This window comes from Myotis nattereri (assembly GCF_964212035.1).
Source record: "Myotis nattereri genome assembly, chromosome: 5".
In the NCBI taxonomy this organism is placed as follows: domain Eukaryota; kingdom Metazoa; phylum Chordata; class Mammalia; order Chiroptera; family Vespertilionidae; genus Myotis; species Myotis nattereri.
In genome coordinates this window covers 74908439-74932971 of record NC_138080.1, presented here as the reverse complement: position 1 = coordinate 74932971, position 24533 = coordinate 74908439, and the positions used below count along the sequence as shown (strand labels likewise).

At 39.0% G+C, this 24533-nt stretch overlaps 1 protein-coding gene across 4 annotated transcripts in view; it reads left to right on the top strand.

Moving 5' to 3' along the window:
- The window catches only part of FNIP1 (folliculin interacting protein 1), a gene marked incomplete at its 5' end in the record, with an annotated part of 96603 nt that overhangs the window by 59461 nt on the left and 12609 nt on the right, over positions 1–24533 (top strand). For all 4 annotated transcript variants that reach the window (XM_081092614.1, XM_081092615.1, XM_081092616.1 and 1 more), the window contains 5 exons: positions 4659–4744; positions 9385–9531; positions 12601–12770; positions 17926–19342; positions 20003–20171. In XM_081092614.1, the coding sequence (XP_080948740.1) occupies positions 4659–4744; positions 9385–9531; positions 12601–12770; positions 17926–19342; positions 20003–20171 (1989 nt within the window). The remainder of the gene's footprint in view (positions 1–4658; positions 4745–9384; positions 9532–12600; positions 12771–17925; positions 19343–20002; positions 20172–24533) is intronic.

Here is a 24533-nt window from a genome sequence, read left to right as displayed (position 1 = left end):
TGATGGGTGGAAGGCTTGGTAATTTTTAGAGACTAGTCTGAAAGGCTCCTGATAAAATGACATATGCTCCAGAAATATGAAGGAAATGAGCTACAACTGTCTGAGAGGAGAATGTTCCAGGCAGAGGCAAAGGTCCTGTGTTAGGAGTAAGCCTGATGCTTGATCAACAGGAAGGAGGCCCAAGTGGCTGGGTTAGAAGACAAAATAATATAGGGCCTTATAGGATTCCATTGTAAGAGCATTGTCAATTACTCTTAAGAGTGATGGGAGACCATTGGGAGGTTTGAGTGGAGGAATGACATTATATGTGAGGATCACTCTAATGCTGGTGGAGAATAGATTTCTAGGAGCAAAGATAGATGTTGGTAGGACCAATTAGGAGGTTATTGGCATAATCTGGGTAAGAGATGATGGATACTCAAACCAACTTAGTGGTGAAATTGTTGAGAAGTGGTTGGATTTTGGACATACTGAAAATAGAGCTAATGAGATTAGCTGGTGGGCTGAATTGGGGTGTAAGAGAGCAATAGAGGTTGACTCAAGAATTTTATTTGAGCAATAAGAAGGATGGACTTACCAGTACTCAAATGGGGAAACTACAGGTAAAATATATTTGGCAGATGAAGATCAGGGGTTTGTTTGAGATGCCTCCTGGACATCCAAATGGTTTTTTATAAGTCTAGAATTTAGGGAAAAGGTCAGGAGAGAAGAGAGGAGCAGAGATCCTAGGCCTGATTTGTGGAGCATTTCAGCAGTTAACATTTGAGAAGAGACTGAGGATTGGCCATTCAAGTAGGAGGAAAAAGGAGAGAGTACTTTTGGGGGAGAGGGCCAGGGACCCAAGTGATGAAAATGATTTAAGAAAGCACAAGTGATCAATTGCTGCTGATAGTGTATAATAAATTTTCATAAAGTAAGAAAATTGTGAATACAAGATAGAAAATAAGGATACTAAAAAGGGAGAGGACAACAAGCCAAGCTTTTTTTAATAGTTCATAAGAAAGAAGTGGCAGGCACTATTCTAGAAACTAAAGATAAGGTGTGAAAAAAATAACACTATTGGGATGATGTTTCATTTGGGCTGCATCTTAAAGCTGTGGTTGCCAACCTTTTGGACTTCACGGACCACCGGTTGGCGACCTCTGTCTTAAAGGATATGTAGGATTTTTTTAAACAAAACTTCAAAAATTAGATATAGCAGAATAGCAAGAAAAACAGATATCCTTGCCACCCAAAGATAATTCATTAATGTTTTGCTGAAAGTCTTGTCCAGGCCTTTTCTATGCATATTGTACTTTCACTTGATTGGGATTGTGCTGTGTCCATATTGCTTTAAGTACATGCATATTTAAAAAAAACCTCATAATTGTAACACATGCCTTTTCTTGTCATTATAAATTATTCTTAAATATATTTTAGTCACTTTCCTTACCATAAGTAACAAATTTTCTATTAGGCCATTTCTACTTTCTCACAATTATAGCTACAGTATAGTTAACACATTGGTGAATTTTCCAGATTATTTTTCAGAAGAAATTCCCAGAAGTTGAACCAGTGAATCAGTGGATATAACTAAAGTTCTTAATCCCTGTGACAGTATGCAAAAAGGAGATGGCTGGAAGAGTTAATGGATACAGATCTCAAAGAATCTAGAATGCTTGAGAGAAGTTTTGACTTTGTTTTTAAGGCTGTCTCCAAATTGTGCTTCAGGAAGATTAATTTGGCAGCATGTTTAAAAGAGACTAGAGTAAAAAGGCTGGATATGTAAAGACCAATTAGAGTAGTCTAGAAAGCAGAGGGTGCATTTCAGTAACTTAGTAGTGACTAAGAATCATCTGCCTCTAGAGAGGACAATGATATTAGTTATTCACATCAAATCTGTCAAAAGACAAATAGGTCATTAGCAATGCCTTTTTTTTTTTTCTTTCACAGAAAAAATGAGTAAAAGCCATTTTTACTTTTTCAGAAGTTAGGCACTTTTGACATTTTCTTTAGTCAGCTTCTCTCTCTTTTTGTAGTCTGTTGTTGCCAAAGTCAATACATAATATTTAGCTATGGCTGAACTGAACTTTTAAGTTACTGGGAGATGTGTTTCAAGCTTTGTATAAAACTTGGAGTATTTAAGCACTATAGAACTCATTATGGATGACTTTTCAAATGTTTAAATGCTTTGACCATCTTTAACCTAAAGTCAGTCAGTCTGTGTGTCTATCTATCTACCTACCTATCTATCCTATATAATAAAGAGGTAATATGTAAATTGACTGTCACACCCTCTCACTAGATGGCCGCCCCCATGTGGTCACAAGATGGCTGCCACAAGATGGCCAGTAGGGGAGGGCAGTTGTGGGGGACCAGGCCTGCAGGGGAGGGCAGTTGTGGGGGACCAGGCCTACAAGGGAGGGCAGTTGGGGGCAACCAGGCTGGCAGGGGAGGGCAGTTGGGGGCTACTGGGTTGGCAAGGGAGGGCAGTTGGGGGTGATTGGGCCGGCAGGGTAACGCAGTTGGGGGCGATCGGGCCAGCAGGCGAGGGCAGTTGGGGGCAATCGGGCTGGCAGGGGAGCAGTTAGGCACCAATCATGCTGGCAGGGGAGTGGTTAGGGGGTGATCAGGCTGGCAGGCAGAAGTGTCTAGGGGCAAACAGGCAGGCTGGCAGGCGAGCAGTTGGGAGCCAGCAGTTCCAGATTGTGAGAGGGATGTCTGACTGCTGGTTTAGGCCCGATCCCACTAAACCGGCAGTCGGACATCCCCCGAGGGGTCCCAGATTGGAGAGGGTGCAGACTGTGCTGAAGAACACCCCCCCCCCCCAGTGCACGAATTTCGTGCACTGGGCTTCTAGTGTATATATATAAAAGCCTAAGCGACCAAACGACCGGTCGACCAGTCTCTATAACGCACACTGACCACCAGGGGGCAGATGCTCAACGCAGGAGCTGCCCCCTGGTGGTCAGTGCGCTCCCACAGCCAACCTCCTGTGGCCGGCCAACCTTCCACAGCCCCTCCCCTTGATTGGTCGGCCCTGATGACCCCGATCGGGACTGCTGGCTAACCTCCTGCTGGTTCCTCCCCCCAGCCAGCTGGCCAACCTCCCGCGTCCCCAATTGGCTCCAATCAGCCCCAATCTCTGGCCAGGCTGAGGTACCTCACCCATGCATGAATTCATACACCGTGCAATGTGCCTCTAGTATACTTATAGTTCTCTGGATATTTATTCAAGTTTAACATCTCATTTCTTATTAAAGCTGAAAGATAAAGCTATATGAATGAATACTTTTATATAAATTTATAGAACTTAATTTGAAAAGTTCTACAGTTGTTAATTAATGATAGAATATAATAAACACTAAACCATTCAAAAAAATTTATCTTCTGGAGCCAGTTTAAACTGTCACTTTTTTTTTTATTGTAAAGCTATGGATTTTGTTTCTGGGCACCTTGGGTATTCTTTTGAAGTTTGTACTACCTTTTGAGATCTATGATTTAATTAAACATTTCTACTGCTGGTAAAATTAAGGAAGAATACTTCTCAATTCTAGCTAAAAAAAAAATTCACTTCTTTATAAATTGGGAGTTTATTGACAGTTTGTAAAAACATAAAGTAAGTTTCCTTTTACCCTATGAAGGTTTTTGATATACATGAGCATGATTTATGGCTGATGTAGTCTGATCTTTTAGATATATGTTAAAATATTTAAAAATTAATTTGTAGTTACTTAACGCAGAAATACATCCTCTTTTAAAAATCTACAAAATTAGCCCTAACCAGTTTGGCTCAGTGGATAGAGCGCCGGCCTGTGGACTGAAGTGTCCCAGGTTCGATTCTGGTCAAGGACATGTGCCTTGGTTGTGGGCACATCCCCAGTAGGGAGTGTGCAGGAGGCAGCTGATCGATGTTTCTCTCTCATCGATGTTTCTAACTCTCTATCCCTCTCCCTTCCTCTCTGTAAAAAAAAATCAATAAAATATATTCTTTTAAAAAATCTACAAAATTAGAGGTTTTGTTTTTTAATATACACAGACTAATCCTGATCCCCTTTTTCTATTTAAAGCAAGGCTTTTCAACCTTGGCTAAATATGTTTTAAAGAAAGCAGATATTACTAACTTAAGGTATCTTTCAGTAGAATCTTTATATTTCAGATCTTAAAAAATAGTTTTCTTTTTTGTTTTGTTTTTTAGTCTTTAACTTCTTTATTGGTTAAGGTATTACAAATGTGTCCTCATCCCTCCATTGACCCCCAACCTCCTCCCCCCACTCATGCCCTCATCCCCCTGTTCTTAACACAACCATTTGGAAATATTAGAGAAAATCATGAGCTATTGTTACTGAGTTGTTATTGTGTCCTGCTCTACTTGAGAAAAAAAAAATAGTTTTATGTAACCCAGAAACTGTCAACATCAATTTCTTTGTGTGTTGACATTCTGTGGTTTGACAGTTACAACAAGAGATTTAACACTTGAAAATTTTGAATTTCGTTGTAGTCATTAATGACCTTAGTGTATAAAAGAAAGCGACTCTAAATATGTATGTCTTCTTTACATTTTTTCTAGATAAAAATGGTGGTAGAGTATTGTGGAAATATGTGACTTTGTCTTTAACTTTTCCCCCCATATTTTACCCATGATCAGTATAAGAATTAACTATTTGATTGCTTTTAAGGCTATGAAAATGAGCCGGAGATCAGCTGACACCAGCCAGAGGAGTTTGGCTTATAATCGAATAGTTGATGCCCTAAATGAATTCAGGTACATATTCTCTACATTCTGATAATATAGAGTTGTTTTGCAGTGTACACAAAAGATTTATTTGTATTCTTTAACTTATTTCTGATAAAATTTAATTCTTTAAATTACTTTCTTTCATTGTCAAAGGAGTGTATAATTCAGTAACCTATTGGTTTCTAAGTTATTAAATATTAAAAGTGCTTGGAATTGAGGCACATAAGGGAGCCATCAGCAGTGTGATTTTTAGTATTGGACCATTAGACAAGCTAAGATGACCAGAAGAGACCCTTATTCCAACAGAAATGTGCTTTGTCCTCTGTTGGGCTGTTAGATATAGGGACTAGTTATTTAACCAGTGATAGTAATCTGATGTTCTTGGATACATGGAATACAAGGATGGATATAGTGAATACGAACTTGATGTTGCTTGATCTTTTTTCTAGATGATGGCAAAGCAAATAGTTTTTCTTCTGCCAGAATTTTCTCACACAACAAAGTTTGTGCCTAAAGCTGCAACAACTGCTGTAACTGCTCTCATTATGGCAGGCAAACATATTGCATACAAACTTACGTTAGGAATCACACAAAGTGACTGATGTGTGTCTCCCTTTGAGAGAACCATTTCAGGACTACTTCATCCTCTCATCTACTTAGTTTTTCCTTCTTTAGCCTGGAGAGACAGTATTGACTTTTTGCTTATTTGCCTAAGAATCCTGCAATATTGTTTCTGAGTTTTACATTTTTCAGCATTACAAGGTAATGAATCTTTGCCCTTGAACTTGGAGCTATTACTTACATTATTGGATTACAGTTCCTTTCTGCAGTCACAAGCTTTGTGGCAGAAGGCCAAGAGTCCCTATTTGAGCTCCGAGGTAACACTGTCATTATAGACCCAGCTGAGGTTACCAGAATAGTAAATATTGTCATAAGACTCATTCCATTTAGAAGATTGATCTTGCTCTTAGGTTATAAACAGTATTTTTATTTAAAACAATTGAATTAAATACTTGCAAGTTAATTGCTTTGGTAATAAGGTAGTATGAATGGCCTAGCCTTAGAATTTTAACATTGCCTAGAATTTAAAACATGTATGAGTTATAAAATCATTGAAAATATATATCATGATTGAGTGCCTTTCCTTTTATATTAGTGTGATTATTTCACTTCAGTCACTGGAAATCTGAAAGGCTATGTAGGTTAATTAAGCATTCTTACAGTATCTAAAAAACTTTATAAACTAATAATTTTTAAAAAGATATTCTTATTGATTTCAGAGAGGAAGAGAGAGGGAGAGAGAGATAGAAACATCAATGATGAGAGACTATCATTGATTGGCTGCCTCCTGCACACCCCACATTTGGGATTGAGCCTGCAACCCAAGCATATTCCCTGACCAGGAATCGAACTGAAGGCTATCTGTAGAAGTACTCTAATGTGTACAGCTGATCCTCATTATTTATGAATTCTGTATTTGTGAATTCACTACTTTATAAGATTCATAATCCCAAAATATACCCACAATGCTTTTACGGTCATTTGTGAACATGCACAGAGCAATGAAAAATTTGAGTGGCCTTACACACACATTCCCCAATGCTTTTACAATCATTTGTGAACATGCACAGAGCAATGAAAAATTTGAGTGGCCTTATACACACATTCCCAGATGATATCGGACAAGACAATGCTCTGCGTTCTTATTTCAGCTCTTATTCTTTATATATATGTCCTTCTATATATAGAAGGACATATATTGTGCTGAAATGCTGACCAATGTTCCTAAGTGCAAGAAGGCTGTGATGTGCCTTACAGAGAAAAATAACATGTGTTAGGTAAGCTTCATTCAGGCATGAGTCATTTTGCTGTTGGCTGTGAATTTGATGTTAATAAATCCATATAGAACAAGATTATGTATTGATGGGTTGGCAAAAATGTTGTGATCCAAAGGCTCACTAGAACTTTGACCCTGTACTTCCCCTAGGAATAGTGACTCAGTGTTTACTAATTCAGTGTTCACATCATTACTGATGTGACTGTAGAACATTACTGCAAATAATGAGACTGTCATACTTAATTTTAAAGCTAAATGGTTATTAAAAATTATAATTAGATTTTTAAACTAGGTGATTATTTGAGACCAGAAAAATTAATGAATTTTGGGTAGTTGAGAAGAGGAAGGAAATGATTCACATGTATACAGAAATCCTGAAACCTAGAGAAGCAGGAAGTACATTTTAGTTAGCATAGCTTCCTTTCAGAAAGATGAGGTCCTTGGATTTTTATATAGATTTAATGCATAACAAGCAAAACTAAATTATATGCACAGTTCCCTTACAACTAAAGGAGTCTTTCATTCTCCAAGGACAGCTTAGGAGAAATGAAGAATCAGATGACTGAAAACACCTGCCCTTCTTACCACTGAAGGGCAAGACATACCAGGTAGTCATTAGTGGGGAAGAAAGCACCATTACTTCTTGATCATTGATGACAACATAGAATTGTATATAGGGAGAAGCATTACTCATAATTTCTTTGCACCTGATACACTTTGAGATCATAGTACATATCCTTAAACACCAAAACGCTAAGGCATTAGTGTTTCTCAGTGGGCCACTATACTAATGTTAATGATCTGCCCCTGACCCATGACACACAGGTTTTTAGTAGACACTAATACACTAAAGAAATTAATAGCAAATGAATTGACCAGCTCATTGATTCATTTATACAGTGTTTCTTTTAATCAAAAAGTAAATTCCCATGGTTGAGAAACAAAAAATAAATATACTGAATCGTCTAATAATGAAAAATAAGCGAATCCCATCCAACCTCTCTTATTCCCTTAACTATTCTTTTGTTATTTACCTCCATATTATTAAGTAGTATCTGGACATTCCTAGTATGCTTTAAAAATAAGCATTTTCACATGTCCTTATTTTATATTCTAGTCATATTTTTCTCTGTAAAATACCTTTAATTCTTTTCTATTTATTTTTAAGCTCTCAGTAATGATTTTATGTCCTGTCAAGAACTCTTTATTAACCACCGTAGCCAGTTTGGCTCAGTAGATAGAATGTTGGCCTCCGGACTAAAGGGTCCCAGATTCAATTCCTGTCAAGGGCATATGCCCTGTTGTAGGCTGGATCCCCAGTAGCGGGTGTGCAGGGGGCAGCTGATCAGTGATTATCTCATCATTGATGTTTCTATCTCTCTCTTCCTCTCTCTTTCCCTTTCTCTCTGAAATCAATAAAAACATATTTTTTAAAAAAATTGTTAACCTCTTTTTGTCACTTCTATTCATTGGAATATAGCTTGTGCATGTTGGGTCACAATTTAGTGAAAGTTGTTGTTTTCCTTTTTTGGATTGTAGGTGCTAGAGCAGCCGTGGGCAAACTACGGCCCGCGGGCCGGATCCGGCCGTTTGAAATGAATAAAACTAAAAAAAAAAAAGACCGTACCCTTTTATGTTATGATGTTTACTTTGAATTTATATTAGTTCACACAAACACTCCATCCATGTTTTTGTTCCGGCCCTCCGGTCCAGTTTAAGAATCCATTGGGGCCCTCGAGTCAAAAAGTTTGCCCACCCCTGTGCTAGAGAATTATGCTGAAATGGGATGCTAGCACTTGTGGAGTTATCAGAGAACTAGAGACCAATTAGATTCTTAAGGCCCGACTTTACAGGAGTTGTTTAGTCTGATAAGAGTGTAGGACTTTGCTGAATAGATTCTAATGTAAAGGAAAAGAATTGACATTTCAAAGTTATCCTTGAAGCCTTCAAGAGAGAGTGTAAGTCACAAGACTAGCTGTTGCTTAAATAAATGAAATAGGCGGAAGAGCACTATCATAATTACTTAATCCTTTCTTGTGTTGATTCAAGGAAAACTTCAGAAGGTTGAGAGTTAAAATATAGCATGCCATCTATAGTGTCCTCATCATCCTTCACAACTTTACTAAAAAGTCTCAGCTGAGACAACTAAATGATGCAGATAAACTGTTGTGTTTTTTGTTTATTTGTTTTTAATATATTTTATTGATTTTAGAGAGGAAGGGAAAGGGAGAGAGATAGAAACATCAATGATGAGGGAGAATCATTGATTGGCTGCCTCCTGCACACCCCCCACTGGGGATCGAGCCCGCAACCCAGGCATGTGCCCCTGGCCGGAATCGAACCTGGGACCCTTCAGTCCACAGGCCAACACACTATCCATTGAGCCAAACCAGCTAGGGCTAAACTGTTGTTTTAAGTGGGTATATGGATAAGCTATTACCCCATTTATAATATTTTTCTTTTCTATGTTGCTCGTTATTTATATTTAAATACAGCATATACCTTAGAAATCTAAAACTGAAAGAGGTTTTAGAAATTATCTAGTCCTATCCTTTTACAAGTGGACGAAACTGATGCTTAAAGTAGGGAGATAATTTATCCAAGGGCACACAGTCATTGGGGGCAGAGCTAGTGGCAGAACCAACATTATGAGTTTATGTACAGAACATTTTCCATGGTACTGTCCTGATGACCAAAAAAAAGCAACTTGATTTATTGTCTCCTCTCAAAAGCTTTAATAATCTAGGTGTGAGGCCCAAGATGGTAAGGTAACTTTAAGGTGTGTAATTCTGTGAACTATGAATTTCATAGTGTGTTTTCTTCTTTTTAGGACAACAATTTGTAATCTTTACACAATGCCACGAATTGGAGAGCCTGTTTGGCTTACAATGATGTCAGGGATTCCAGAAAAGAACCAGCTTTGCCATCGATTCATGAAGGAGTTCACTTTTCTAATGGAAAATGCTTCAAAAAATCAGTAAGTCTGTCTTAATTATCTGCGCTATCTTAAATATCTTAGCTCTTATCTACACTAATAAAAGAGAAACATACAAATTGGTGTCACTCTGCTACACCCACCAGTCAGTCAGGATGATTATGCAAATTAACCCAACAAAGATGGCGGTTAATTTGCATATGCAGGCACGGAGTGAAGACTGAAGACAACGGAAGACTGAAGAGGCTTGGCTTCTCCACTGCGGCTGAAGCGAAGGCCTGGGTCCTGGGTGCCGGAGGAAAACCGGTGCTGGCAGCCAGGGGAAGGAAGGCCTATTGCACAAATCTCTTCATGCAACGGGCCTCTAGTTTACTATAACTAGATATCAAATTATAATCAAACTCAGTTATGAAAGTAAAAGAATTAACCATTACCTTTGTAATTATTAGATACTAGAGGCCTGGTGCACAAAAAGTTGTGCAGTTGGAGGGGAGGGGAAGGTCCCTCAGCCCAGCCTGTGCCCTCTCGCAGTCTGGGACCCCTTCGGGAGATAACGACCTGCTGGCTTAGGCCTGCTCCCAGGTGGCAGAGGGCAGGCCCAATCCCTAGGTGCAGCCCCTGGTCGAGCTCAGAGCAGGGCCGATTGGGGAGTTGGAGCGCCGCCACCTGTCATGCACAGAGCAGGGCGGATTGGGAGGTTGCGATGCCACCCTCAGTCACGCTCAGGGTAGGGCCGATTGGGGGGTTGGGGCACCGCCCCCGTCACACTCAAGGCAGAGTCAATGGGGAGGTTGTGGCGCCACCCCCTGTCACGCACAGAGCAGTGCCAATCAGGGGGTTGGGGCGCTGCACCCTGTCACGCACAGTGCAGGTCCCATCAGGGGGTTGAGGAGCTCCCCCCTGTCACTCACAGAGTAGGGCCGATAGGGGAGTTGGGGCACCGCCCCCTGTCACACACAGAGCAGGGCCGATCAGGGGGTTGGGGGGCCACCACTGTCACACTCAGGGCAGGGCCAATGGGGAGGTTATGGCTCTATCCCATCACACACAGAGCAGGGCCCGTGGTGGGGGAGGGGGTTGGGGTGCCGCCCTCTATTACCCACAGAGCAGGGCCGATAAGGGGGTTGGGGCGCCTTCCCCTGTCAGGAACAGAGCAGGGCCGATAGGGAGGTTGTGGCCCCGCTCCCTGTCACACACAGAGCAGGGCCCGTGCGGGGGGGAGGGGGGGGTTGGGGTGCCGCCCTCTATCACCCACAGAGCAGGGCCGATCAGGGGGTTGGGGCACCTTCCCCTGTCAGGAACAGAGCAGGGCCACTAGGGAGGTTGTCGACCCGCCCCCTGTCACACACAGAGCCGCAGGGCGATCAGGGGGTTTGGGCGCTGCCCCCTGTCACGCTGATCCCAGTGCCAGGAGGCCTCGCGGCTCCGCTGATCCCGGTGCTGGGAGGCATATTACCCTTTTACTGTATAGAATAGTGGCCTGGTGCACGGGTGGGGGCCGGCTGGTTTGCCCTGAAGGGTGTCCTGGATCAGGGTGGGGGTCCCCACTGGGGTGCCTGGCCAGCCTGGATGAGGGGATGATGGCTGTTTGCAGCTGGTCACACACCCTTCAGGGTGGGGGTCCCCACTGGGGTGCCTGGCCAGTCTGGGTGAGGGGCTGAGGGCTGTTTTCAGGCTGGGACTGAAGCTCCCAACTGCTCCTTTTTTTCTTTCTTTTTTTTTTTTATTCTGGGCCAGCTTTAGCTCTGAGGCTCCAGCTCTTAGGCCTCCGCTCCTGAAAGCAGGCATCTGGTTTGTTTCGGTTCTATAATCGAAACTGTGTATCAACTCCAGCTCTGAGATGCCGGCTAGCTGAAAGCTGGTTTCTGGAGTTTTGTTTAGCTTCTGTATTTGTTACAATGTTTGAAACTGCAGGCTCAGAGGCCTGCAGCGGCAGGCGGGGAAGGTTGGAGTCCTCAGTCACTGAAGCAAGCAAGCCTCATGTTAGTTTCAAGCTGCCTGGCTGCCATCCGCCATGTTGGCTGACAGTTAATTTGCATATTGCCCTGATTAGCCAATGGGAAGGGTAGCGGTCGTACGCCAATTACCATGTTTCTCTTTTATTAGTGTAGATTACTAGTATTAATAAACTGAATTCTAAAAGATAATGCAATATAAGGTATGGAAAAAGGCCACAGAACTTTATGAATAAGAAACAGTAAAAATGTCTTATGTGTGAAATGAAAAGTCCTGACATCTTACAGAACTCTCTGAGGCTTTCCATTTTTTGTGAATTGTATCCACTTTTAATGTTTCATTCTATAAAAAAGAAATTTAACAATATAAAGAAGTGCCAGGATTCTAGTAATTCATTTTTAAAAAAATAGTGGTGGGTGTGGTTATTTTGGTTTTTCAAATATTTTTTTATTGATTTCAAAGAGAGAGGGAGAAACATCAATGAGAGAGAATTATTGATTGGGAATGAGAGAGAGAAACATCAATGAGGGAGAATCATTGATTGGCTGCTTCCTACTGGGGATCGAGCCCACAACCCAGAAATGTGCCCTGAATAGAAATCAAACCATGACTACCATGGTTTCATGGGTCAATATTCAACCATGAGCCATACCGGCTGGACCCTGTGATCCATTTTTAAAGTGATATTTTACCATATTTTTTCACATAAAATTCCCAGAATTCACATGAGTAATTCAAATTTTTTTAATTCTCTTTGATGGTAGGTTGTTTAATGCTTTCCTTCATTTTCCCATTTAGTACTTTGGAAATGTATAGACCTCCTGGTTGATTTGTTAATAAAAATTGTGTAAATTAAACACTGAAAAGAATCCATAGTTTTTAATGTAAAACCGCATATTTGTTTTGTAATTACGATCAGAAATAGTTCCTTGTGAATGCTGTCTTTATTTCAAGGATTTTCTTTGACTCCCACACAACCAAAAAAATTAATTAACTTTCATTTTTATCCCGGATATGCCTATCCTTTCCCCTCTCTTTTTGTATGCTGTTTGGCCATATGAGAATATGTACTCTCTTTGCTTTATTCTGTTACTGTATTTACCTGAGGTTTCATGAAGGCAAATTGGAATCTGATAAGATGCATTTTGTTTTCAGATTCTTGCCAGCACTCATTACTGCAGTTCTGACCAATCATCTTGCCTGGGTTCCAACTGTCATGCCAAATGGACAACCACCTATAAAAATATTTTTAGAAAAACATTCCTCTCAGAGTGTGGACATGTTGGCAAAAACTCATCCATATAACCCACTTTGGGCACAGCTGGGTATGTAGTCTAATAACCCTTATATTATGCATTATACTTAGAATTTTGTGTAACTGTCCGGAGTTATTTTATAGCCAAAAGAAAAGGAAGTAAGTGGTCTTTTTTACCTCCTTCATTCTAAAGCACCTGTTCATTTCTTGTCATTTTATATCTGCTGAATTGTCTTATTCTCCCCTCCCTATCTTATGTTTAATACTGGCCTGGTGCACGGATTTGTGCACATTGAAAGGAAATTAATTAGAAGAAATGTTTTCATACCACTATTCGCTCTTTCTCTATAATAGAAGTATCAACCAAATTCATGATTGGCAATGACAGTTTGAAACACACACATGCGATTGGCGCCAGCGAGAGCTTTATGTGTATTGAACATGCGCGAGTCAATTTAGCCTTTTGTAGATATAGAATAAACTTGTTTAATTAGACCTGCTTTATGATTTAACTAAACTTTTTCCAGCCCAGGAAAGCACCCCAACTTCTCTTTCAGGTAATTGTCAGCAACACAGCAGTAAATAGCAATACAAAGCAGATTATTATTGTAGATCATGCAGGGAGAACAAAGGGTAAAATATTTAACTGTAGCAGTGTTTGACTATATTCTGCGAGAAAACCTGAAGTTATTTTCAGGGTCCACCATTTCTTCTTTTCAGTCAGGTCAGGTTTCTAAACTTTCTAAATCTCCATTTTCCAGCTAATGAAAAGAAAATAGGATTCCACTGAATGTTCTATCTACCTACTCCAGGACTTGTGTGAGGATCAAATGAGATGAGGCAAACGCTTTACAGACATTTGGTTTACAGTATAAAATGTTTGTACCTGGCTATAAAGCAAGTCATGTTCCTGGGCTGAAGAAACTCCAAGGAGGCTAGTCGCTAGGGAAAGGAAGCTGGGCATTGCTACGTGATGTAATTACCCAACGCCCACAGCAACTGTTTCTAGGCTGGGCTGGGCTGTAGGCCGCATTTTGTGCCATGGGGTCTCGGCAGCGTTGGCTGCAGTTTGGTGGGCTGTCACTCCGTGGTGGTGGCGAGGCCTGTGTCCCACTGGGGAAAGCTGAGCATTGCTTTGTTGGCGCCAGGTCCGTCGTGCCATTTCTCTGTAAATGGCCAGTGTGCATCACGGCAGCTCCTGCATCGAGTGCCTGCCCCTTGGTGGTTAGTGCGTGTCATAGCAATCGGTCAGATGGTTGGAGGGACACTTAGCATATTAGCCTTTTATATATAGAGAGATTCCTTATAGTTAGAGAGCTGCAGTTGGAGCAAGGGAAGCAGGATAATGTTTGTTCACTAGTAACTTCAGGATCTTCGGGGGTTTGTGTTAGATCCTTTGCCTAGAAAGAATGAGTCAACAAAGTGACTCATGATAGTACAATACTAGGTGTACTGGTTTATAATGGCGGATTTTTTAATCAAAGAAAACACAATAATTTCAAGGGAAACATCAGAAGTGCTTTATTCGAAGTAATCTCCATCGCTGGCTACACATTTCCCCCATCTTTCAGGTAATTTGTGGATACTGTCCCAATAGAACTTTGCTTGTTTTGAGGCAAACCATTCAGAGACCCAATTTTCCACTTCTTCATATGTTTCGAAGTGCTGCTGAAAAAATTTGTGTGCCATCGATCGGAACAAGTGGTAATCTGAAGGAGCAAAGTCTGGCAAATACGGCGGGTGGGTTAATACTTCCCAGACAAGATCTTTTAACGTGTCTTTAACTGGTTTTGAAGTGTGTGATGATGCATCATCACGAAGCAAAATTACTTTGCTGTGTCTTCTGGCCCGTTCTGGTCATTTCATGATCAAAATGTAGTTTAGATTTATTATTTGTTGTCGGTAGCGATCAGTATTAACAGTTTCACCTGATTTTAGAAGCTCATAATACACCAGACCTTCCTGATCCAACCAAATGCAGAACATTGTCTTCTCTCCGAAGCAATTTGGCCTTGCAGACGATGTTGATGGTTGACCTGGATCAACCCATGATTTTGTGCATTTGGGATTCTCAAAATAAATCCACTTTTCATCGCCAGTCACAATTCGATGCAAAAAAGACTTCCTTTCGTGCTGTTGAAGCAACATTTTACTGACGACTTTTCGGTTTTCCATTTGTCTTTTGTTTAGTTGATGTGGCACCCATTTTCCTTCCTTTAAAATCTTTCCCACTGCTTGTAAACAATGGGAAATTGTTTGCTGAGCAACGTTTAATCTGTCTGCAAGTTGTTTTTGAGTTTGACACGCATCTTCATCCAATAATGCTTGTCATTGTTGGTCTTCAAACTTTTTTGGTTGATCTGGACGTTCTTTGTCTTTCACATGGAAATCATCACTTTTAAAGCGTTTAAACCAGCGTTCACAAGGATCTTGAGATGGAGAGTGTTCAGCATAAGCTTCTTGAAGTATATGATAACTTTTTCTTCAAAATAATGAATTAAACTTCCCGCAAATGCTCTTGTTTTGCACGAAATTTGACATTTTTAAGCATAACACTATCTATGATGTTAACACCTTCAGCAAATTTGATATATGAAGTTTTGAGCTTGCTGTCAATACAACAAAATAGCATACATATTAAATCGCATATATATCAATATACATGTAACGCCATCTATTGAAAAAAATCCACATTATTAACTGGTACACCTAGTAAATCCAGTTAACTGAAAAGCAGAGGTTTGTATTGTTCCACTTTTGTTTGTTTGTTGAGTAATTTTGTTTGAGTAATTTTGAGTAATTTTTCCCTTCGTGCTAGGCCTCAGTGAATAAATGGTTAATAGAGGAGAGAAGGAATAGTTGATGAGTAGACAGTCATTAGGAAGGCAGTGTAGCATGGTGCTTAAAAAGCACAGGCTGTGGAATCAGGCAGGCCACATTTGGATCACAGTTCCTTTATTTGCAAAGTGGGGATAATTAATAGGTATTACATACTTCATAGAGTTGTGAAAGTGCTTAGGACAGTGACTGGTAAATGTAGCTGCTCTTACTCTATTGCTGTTAGGTAATCGGGGAGGAATATAATGAGAACATGTTGGTGACCTCATAGAAACTTCCTTTAGGTTATGTTGGTGAATTAACTTGCCAGGCAGATTGTCATATGGCTTATTAATTCATGTAACCAACCTCCCTTCTTTCCCTTTCTCCTTCCTTGCTTCCTTCCTCCCACCCTCTCTCTTCCCTCCTTTTCTTCCTTCCTCTTCTCCTTTTTTCTACTGAATTACAGAGTAATTAATATATAGCAAACACATATGTAAAGTATATAATTTTGTAAGTTTTGATGTATATGTCAAAATATATGTCTCTGAAACCATCACTAAAATCAAGATGGAGAACATATCCATCACTTCCAAAATTATCTCATGCCCTTCCTCCTGTTTTTCACCACTCTTCCTGTTCACTGTCACATATACCCAAGTAGCCACTGTTCTGCTTTCTGTCACTATAGATTAGTTTATATTTGCTAGAGTTTTAAAGAAATGGAATCAGAGTAGTATATGCTTTTGTTCAATTATTTTGAGATTCACCTATCTTTTATTTATTAATAGTTCATTCTCTTTTAATGCTAAGTAGTATTCTGTTGTATGGTTAATAACTCCTTTTTTCAAATCACATGATTCAGTAGTATTTTTGGGGGGGACATTTCAAACCTATTTTCACTTCTATAGTTATATATTGAGTACATGATATATCTAAGGCTCTGTGAAAAGAGCAAAGAACATTGGAGGGTATAAAATTATATCTGGTCTTACCCTCAAGAAGTTGACAGTATTATTCTATAGGTAATGAATATGTGAGCAATAATGATAATTCAAAGAGCAACTATGAGAGAAATAAAAAATTCAGTGGGAGTTCAATTGGGGAAACTTTGCCCAAGGGAAGATGATTGGGTTGGTAGCTTTGGACTGATAAAAATACAGAGGGAAAGGAACAATAATAACATGAGTAAAGGGGTCTAGGTGTTGAAAGTTCTGAGCATATTCAGTTTAAGTAGTCTACTTTAAAAAGGACTTTGGGTGCATAAGAAGGTAACCTGTAGAAGTAAAGTGGAAATAGTCATGAAAGACTCAGTTGCCATGCCAAAGTAGTTCAATTTATTTAGTAATTAGTGGGAGCCTTGGGAATAGCTTTGAATAGTGGCATGATGGTATTAGGGCCAGTGTCTTAGCTTAAAAAAAGAAAATTTAGCATAATACTGTTTGTAGCTACCTTTATTTGAGACTTATATGTGTTCGTTCCTTTAAAAAGTGTGAAGGTTTTATAAAATTTAAATAGAGGTTTTAAGTATTTATACTAACAACTTGCAAAATTCAATTATATTTAAATTAATGACTTTGTATTGTCCATTTTAAAGTGTTTAAACCTTTTTTTGGTTTAAGTTGAGGTATAGGATAAATATAAAATGACATTGGTAACTCTTAGTTACTCCTGCCCCCTTTTATAATGTAGTTATTGTTTATGTCTAATATGGATACAAAAGTGAAAATGAACTACATGGCTAAATGTGTTTCCCTTTGTTTTCCTCTTAGGATAGGTCTCACTCTTTCTGCCTTTTCTGATCTGTCCTAAGGCCCCCTACCCTTGAGAGAATGGAAAGGAAAACGAGCTTTTAAAACCATGGGTGCTATAGGGTTCTGATTAGGGTAGCAAAAATTAATGTTTGGTGTTATGATTTACATCAAGGAAGATGAAGTGTATGATGTGACCACTCTAGCTCTGTCCATTCCACCACCACTCCCTTCCTCTCCTTGTCCCCCAGAAGGTATTGTGCTTCCCTTCTCTGCATTGGATGCAGCTACAGAATATTTTTGTACATAGTATTTTAGGCAGAACTTCTCCACCTAGATGGAGGGCTTTGCTTCTCTACTTGGGGCCTGACACAAAATATTCTTGTTAAATCCAACTTTTACAACTGACTTTTTTCTTGAGGTTTCAAAACCATAGCAACTTCTTAAGGAGGAAGATGGAAAACCCCTGCATTCATCGTTCTCTTTGTTTTAGACCACTCATCTTATCCTATTCTTCTGAATAGTTACTCACCTATTAAAGAACTAAGAATAAAACCCGAACCCTCATACAGTAAGAGTAGGTTTCCATTCATTGAAAATAGCTTGCTTAGCTGCATGAGTAAAGGATGTGTCCATTAACTTATTTTTCCATTGCAGGGGACTTGTATGGTGCTATTGGCTCTCCTGTAAGATTAGCAAGAACTGTGGTAGTTGGCAAACGACAAGACATGGTCCAGAGGCTGCTTTACTTTCTTACTTATTTCATAAGATGCTCTGAACTTCAAGAAACCCATCTTTTAGAAAATGGAGAAGATGAAGCCATTGTTATGCCAGGCACAGTAATTACAACCACGTTAGAGAAAGGTGAAATAGAAGAATCTGAATATGTGCTTATCACAATGCATAGAAACAAAAGCAGTTTGCTCTTTAAAGAGTCAGAAGAAACAAGGACTCCTAATTGTAACTGTAAATATTGTAGTCATCCACTCTTTGGGCAAAATTCAGAGAATGCTTTGAGAAAAGAGAGTGAAGATATTCAAAACACCCCTAAGGAGTTCCTAGGAATTGCAGATGAATGTGGAATGATTTCTCCTTCTGACTGCCAAGAAGAAAATGCTGTTGATGTTGAACAGTGCAGAGATAAATTAAGAGCTTGCCTTGACACCAAGTTAGAGACAATTGTTTGCACAGCATCTGCTCCAGTTGACAAATGTGCATTGTTGAAATCAGGCTTAGAACCAGCAGAAGAAACATGGCAGAGTGAGGAATTGCTGGATTCTGGTAATCACACAGGCAAGGTGCTGAGATCCACAGGAATGGTTGTGGAAAAGAAACCTCCAGATAAGCTTGTGACCGCTGCATTTTCTTGTGAGGCAACCCAGACAAAGGTTACTTTCTTGATTGGGGATTCTATGTCACCTGACTCAGATACTGAACTCAGGAGTCAGGCTGTGGTGGATCAGATCACCAGGCATCATACCAAACCACTGAAGGAAGAAAGAGAAGCTATTGATCTGCATCAAGAAACTAAACAAACAACTAAGGACCAATCTAGAGAGTCTGATATACCAATGGTTTCTGGAGAGCCCTGTGAACTTCCCTGTTGGAATCATTCAGACCCAGAAAGCATGAGCTTATTTGATGAATATTTTAATGATGATTCCATTGAAACCAGAACTATTGATGATATCCCAGTTAAAACAAGTACAAACAGTAAAGAACACTGCTGCATGTTAGAGTTTTCAAAAAGATTATGTACAAAAAATAGCAAACAGAAAAATGAACTTTGTAAATGTGTAGAAGCAGTTCATCAAGATTCATGTAAAACCTGCTACCCTCAGCAGGATCAAAGAGGTACACTCTCCCTTCTTGTCCCCCATGGGGATAAAGAGAGTTCAGAGAAAAAAAATGCTGTAGGAACTGAATGGGACATTCCAAGAAATGAAAGTTCAGATAGTGCCCTTGGGGATAGTGAAAGTGAAGATACAGGTCATGATATGACTAGACAAGTAAGCAGTTATTATGGAGGAGAGCAAGAAGATTGGGCAGAAGAAGAGGAGATACCTTTTCCTGGGTAAGTAGGAAGTTTCAATCTATAATAGGCCTTATGTAGATATGTACCATTCTTTTATTTAGTTTGTCTCTGAAAGTTGGTAGCAGCTAATATGAAAGACAGATCATAGTCCTGGACGGTTCAGTTATCATGCCCTATTACTCACAGGAAAGATTAAAGGCTAAGTCCTATAGGCACTCCAGGAAGGCTTTGTGGAGGCAGTGGAGAAAAGTAATGTTGGTGTGTAGGAGACTTCTTACTTCTTAGGAATTTTCAAGCCATTTAGGATTGAATAATCATGCTCCAAAAAGGAACCTATGCTGAGTTTGGCAACTAGGGAGAGAGAATCACTGAGAAGGTAATAAATGGCTGTTACAAATAAATTTGGCCAACACTAAGAGGAAAACAGGAAATGTATATAATATTCTGGGTCAAATGTACAAGGAGAAGATTTATACTTGAGAAAAGTTAGAAACCAAACTTTGGGTTTGTGAGGTATTTAACTACTTTGTTTTGGATGATGGTTTCATAATCTGATTGTATTAAGAATCTGTTATACAAGGGACAGCATTCCTAAAGTCTGTTATGGAATATTTATGCTTACCTCGTTAGAAAGTTGTTCATTAGACCCTCTTCTCTGGATAGGAGTATTTTGTGGATTTGACTGGACCTTTTTTCTAGGTCAAAGTTAATTGAAGTGAGTGCTGTTCAGCCCAACATCGCCAATTTTGGGAGGTCCTTGTTAGGTGGCTACTGTTCGTCTTATGTGCCTGACTTTGTTCTTCAAGGAATTAGTAGTGATGAGAGGCTCCGTCAGTGTCTGCTGTCAGATTTGTCCCATGCTGTGCAGGTGAGTGACCATCACTGCTGTTGAATTTATTTAGAATTAACTCTTAACCAGTGGAACCCAGAATTGCCTTATATTTTTGTTACACTTCACTGTGTAATACAGTCATTGTTCTCTGAATCAGTCACTTTCTCTAATAACTGTTTGTTTGTATCTGACACCATGAAAGTGAGTAGAGAGTTCCAATATCGAATTATCACTAGATTATATCAATAAAATCGCAAATGCTTAAATGTGAATAGAATTTTCTTTTATTTTCAGTTTATTCTTTGCTAGATATAGAGGTACAGTTGATTTATGTATATTCATCCTGAACTTTTATATTAGTTTTTGTAGTTTCTTTGTAGATTCTTTAGGATTTTTCTACATACACGCTCATGTCATCAATAAATAGACAGTTTGACTTCTTTTTTAGTCTAGAACCTCCATACAGTGCTGCCAGAAGTGCTGAGGGCGGACATCCTTGTCTTGCTCCTATCTTAGAGAGAAAACATTGAGTCTTTTATTAATAAGTATGATGTTAGCTATAGGGTTCTTACAGATGCCTTTCATCAGGTGGGGAAAATTTCTTTCTCTTCCTAATTGTTTGAGTTTTTTTGTCCCTTCTCCCTTTAAATTATGAATGGGTGTGGGATTTTGTCAAATAATTTTTTGGTGTCTATTGAAACGAACATGTGATTTTTTGTTTCTTCTTTAAACTTAATCAGGATTACTACATAGATTGATTTTTAGATGAAAAACCAATCCTTTGTATTTCTAGGGGGGCATTCCGCTTGGTCATGGTATATGTAGTACTTTTTATGTGTTGACTGGTTTTGATTTATTAATATTTTATTGTGAATTTTGGAGTCTGTATTCATAAGGGATATTCGTCCATAGCTTTCTTGTGATGTTTTTGTCTAGCTTTAAAAACAGAATGATACTAGCCTTATAGAGTGAATAGGAGGGAAGTGTCCCCTTCTCTTTCTCTCAAGATTCTCTGGAAGGTTGTTGTTGCTTTTATTTGTTTGTTTCCTCTAAGCGTTTGATAGAATTTATCAATAAAACCATCTGGGTCTATAAGCCACTTTTTCTTTTTAAATATAGGTGTTTAAAGCTAGAAAAAATTTAATAAGAATATGCTATATTTATTTATTTTTTATTATTTTTAAATTAAATCTTTATTGTTCAGATTATTACAGTTGTTCCTCTTTTTTTCCCCCCATAGCTCCCCTCCACCCGGTTCCCACCCCACCCTCTGCCCTTACCCCGCCACCCACTATTCTCATCCATAGGTGTACAATTTTTGTCCAGTCTCTTCCCACACCCCCCACACCCTTTCCCCCCACAAGAATAGTCAGTCCACTCACTTTCTATGCCCCTGATTCTATTATATTCACCAGTTTATTCTGTTCATCAGATTATTTATTCACTTGTTTTTTAGATTCACTTGTTAATAGATGTGTATTTGTTGTGCATAATTTGTATCTTTACCTTTTTCTTCTTCTTCCTCTTCTAAAAGGATACCTTTAAGCATTTCATATAATCCTGGTTTGGTGGTGATGAAATCCTTTAGCTTTTTCTTATCTGTGAAGCTCTTTATCTATCCTTCAATTCTGAATGATAGCTTTGCTGGGTAAAGTAACCTAGGTTGTAGGTTCTTGCTATTCATCACTTTGAATATTTCTTGCCACTCCCTTCTGGCCTGAATAGTTTCTGTTGAGAAATCAGCTGACAGTTGTATGGGTACTCCCTTGTAGGTAATTGACTGTCTTTCTCTTGCTGCTTTTAAGATTCTCTCTTTGTCTTTTGCTCTTGGCATTTTAATTAATGATGTGTCCAGTTTCTCTCCGTATGAGTCTGGGTCCCCAGAGACTCACCTGGAACTGGAGTTCAGAGCAGTCAGGAGCTTGAGACTCCCTCCCGATTGAAAAAGACAACCGTGTCCTCAGTTTCCAGCCCTCTCCAATTCCACGTGCGCTGCGTCCTCAGTTGCCAGCCCTTTTGGCGTGCGCCTCTGTACCTCTGTACTTTGCTTCCACACCTCCTCTGAGTCTCAGCGTGTTTTTCTCTTTCCTTCTAGTTGTAGAATTTCCACTCAGCCAGCCTTCCTGTGGTTCTGGATGATGTCTGTTTTGTCTTTTAGTTGTATTTTTGAAGTGGTTGTGCGAGGCAGCAGTTTCCGGTGTTTGCCTATGCCGCCATCTTGGTTCCTCCTATTTAATTTTTATTGATTGATTTTTAGAGAGGGGGGGAGAGGGGGAGAGAAACAGAAACATTTATTTATTGCTTCACTTATTTATACATTTATTGGTTGCTACTTGTAAGTGCCCTGACTGGACATCAAACCTGCAACCTTGGCATGTCTGGACCATACTCTAATCAACTAAGCACTCAACCAGGGTCAAATGAGAATATTTTTTATATTTTTATTGATTTCATAGAGGAAGGGAGAGGGAGAGAGGGCTAGAAACATCAATGATGACAGAGAATCATTGATTGGCTGCCCCTGCACACCCCCCACTGGGGATCAAGCCCACAGCTCAGGCGTGTGCCCTTAACTGGAATCAAACCTGGGACCCTTCAGTCTGCAGGCTGACACTCTATCCACTGAGCAAACCTGCTAGGGCCCTAAAGAGAATATTTTAAATTGCTAATTCAATTTCTTATTATATATCTATTCTGATTTTCTTTTTCTCCCTGAGTCAATTTTGGTGATTTTTGTCTTTCTAGAAATTAGTTAGTTTCAATATATTGGAATAAAGTTGTTCATAGTATATACTTATAATCCTTTTAATTTCTATAAGGTCTCTGGTTATGTCCCCTCTTTTATTTGTGATTTTTGTAATCTGTATTGTTCCTTTTTCCTCCCATAAAGGAGGGGATTCTCCAAAGAAGAGTTCATTCATGCCTTGATTTCATTAGTAGACACTGTTGGCCCACATACATCAAACATCAGTAAGCAGTGGCCCATGGGACAAATACACCTGCTTTCTGTAAATACAGGTTTTTTGCAATGTGACCACACCCATTTATTTATGTATTCTGTGACTATTTTTCTGCCTCGACAGCAGAGTTGAGTCATTGAGACAGTGATCATACATCTCCTAAAGCCAAAAATATTTTCTATCTGGTTCTTTACAGGAAAGGTTTGCTGATTCTTATTCTAGCTTAAGGTTTGTCAGTTTTGTTGATCTTTTCAAGGAAACAACTTTTGTCTCAATTTATTTTTTCTGTAATCACTTTATATTTCATTGTTTTCTATCATAATTTTATTATTTTGTTCCTTCTGATTGCTTTGGGTTTAGTTTGCTCTTTTTCTAACTTCTTAAGGTAAAAGCCTATGTTATTGATTTGAAACATTTTTTTTCTTTTCAAATATAAGCGTTTAAAGCTAGAAATTTTCCTTATAAGCACTTTTTTAACTGAGTCTCATAAATTTTGATGTTGTGTTTTCATTTGCATTTACTTCCAAGTATTTTCTAATTTGACCCAAGGGTTATGTAGAAGCATGATGTTTACTTTCCAAATGTTTGTGAAATTCTTGAATTTTTTTTTTTATTGTTGTTCTCTATATTAGTTCCATTGTGGTCAGACAAGATACTTTGTCTGATTTCAGTTCTTTTAAACTTATTTAAGATTTTTTTTATGGCCCAGCATATGGTCTATCCTGGAGAATGGTCCATGTGCATTTAAAGAGTTATTGGGCAAAGTGTTCTATAGATGTCAGGACAAGTTGCTTGATAGCCTATGTCCTTGCTGATTTTCTGTCTAGTTGTTCCATCAGTTATTGAGGGTGGATATTGGAGTCTCCAACTGTTGCTGAATTTTCTATTTTTCCCTTCAATTCCATCTGTCACTTTAGTAAGTTTTTCTTTTAACAAAACTTTTCCTTCTTCCCACCCAATCCCCCATAATAACCATTAAAAAGGAAATGAAGAAAGCCATCTAGGAAAATATGGGTGAGAAAATATGACTCAGTGAGCAAGCAGACACTTAATTGTTAGTCAAAAAGGTTTAAACCTGTATCTGTAGAAAATTAAAGTTGTACATTTTAGTGCTTTATTATATAGTAGGGGAATTATGGTAAATCCAGGAAAACTTAGTCACACTCACATTCTTTATATTTAAAAAGCTATATTGCTCAACCTTTTAATATCAAATATTTACTGACATTCTTTGTTGTGAACATAGTGCTAACACTTCAAGGGATATATAGATGAAAAAGGAATAGTTTCTGACCTCAAGTTATTTACTTAGTAATGGAGAAAATAAGGCAAGTAAATGAGTAAGTGTAGTACAACATATAAAAAAATAAATACTTGAAGAAGGTTCAGAAAGTAATTTAATGCTTCAGAAGAAACAAATTATATCAGTTGATGATAT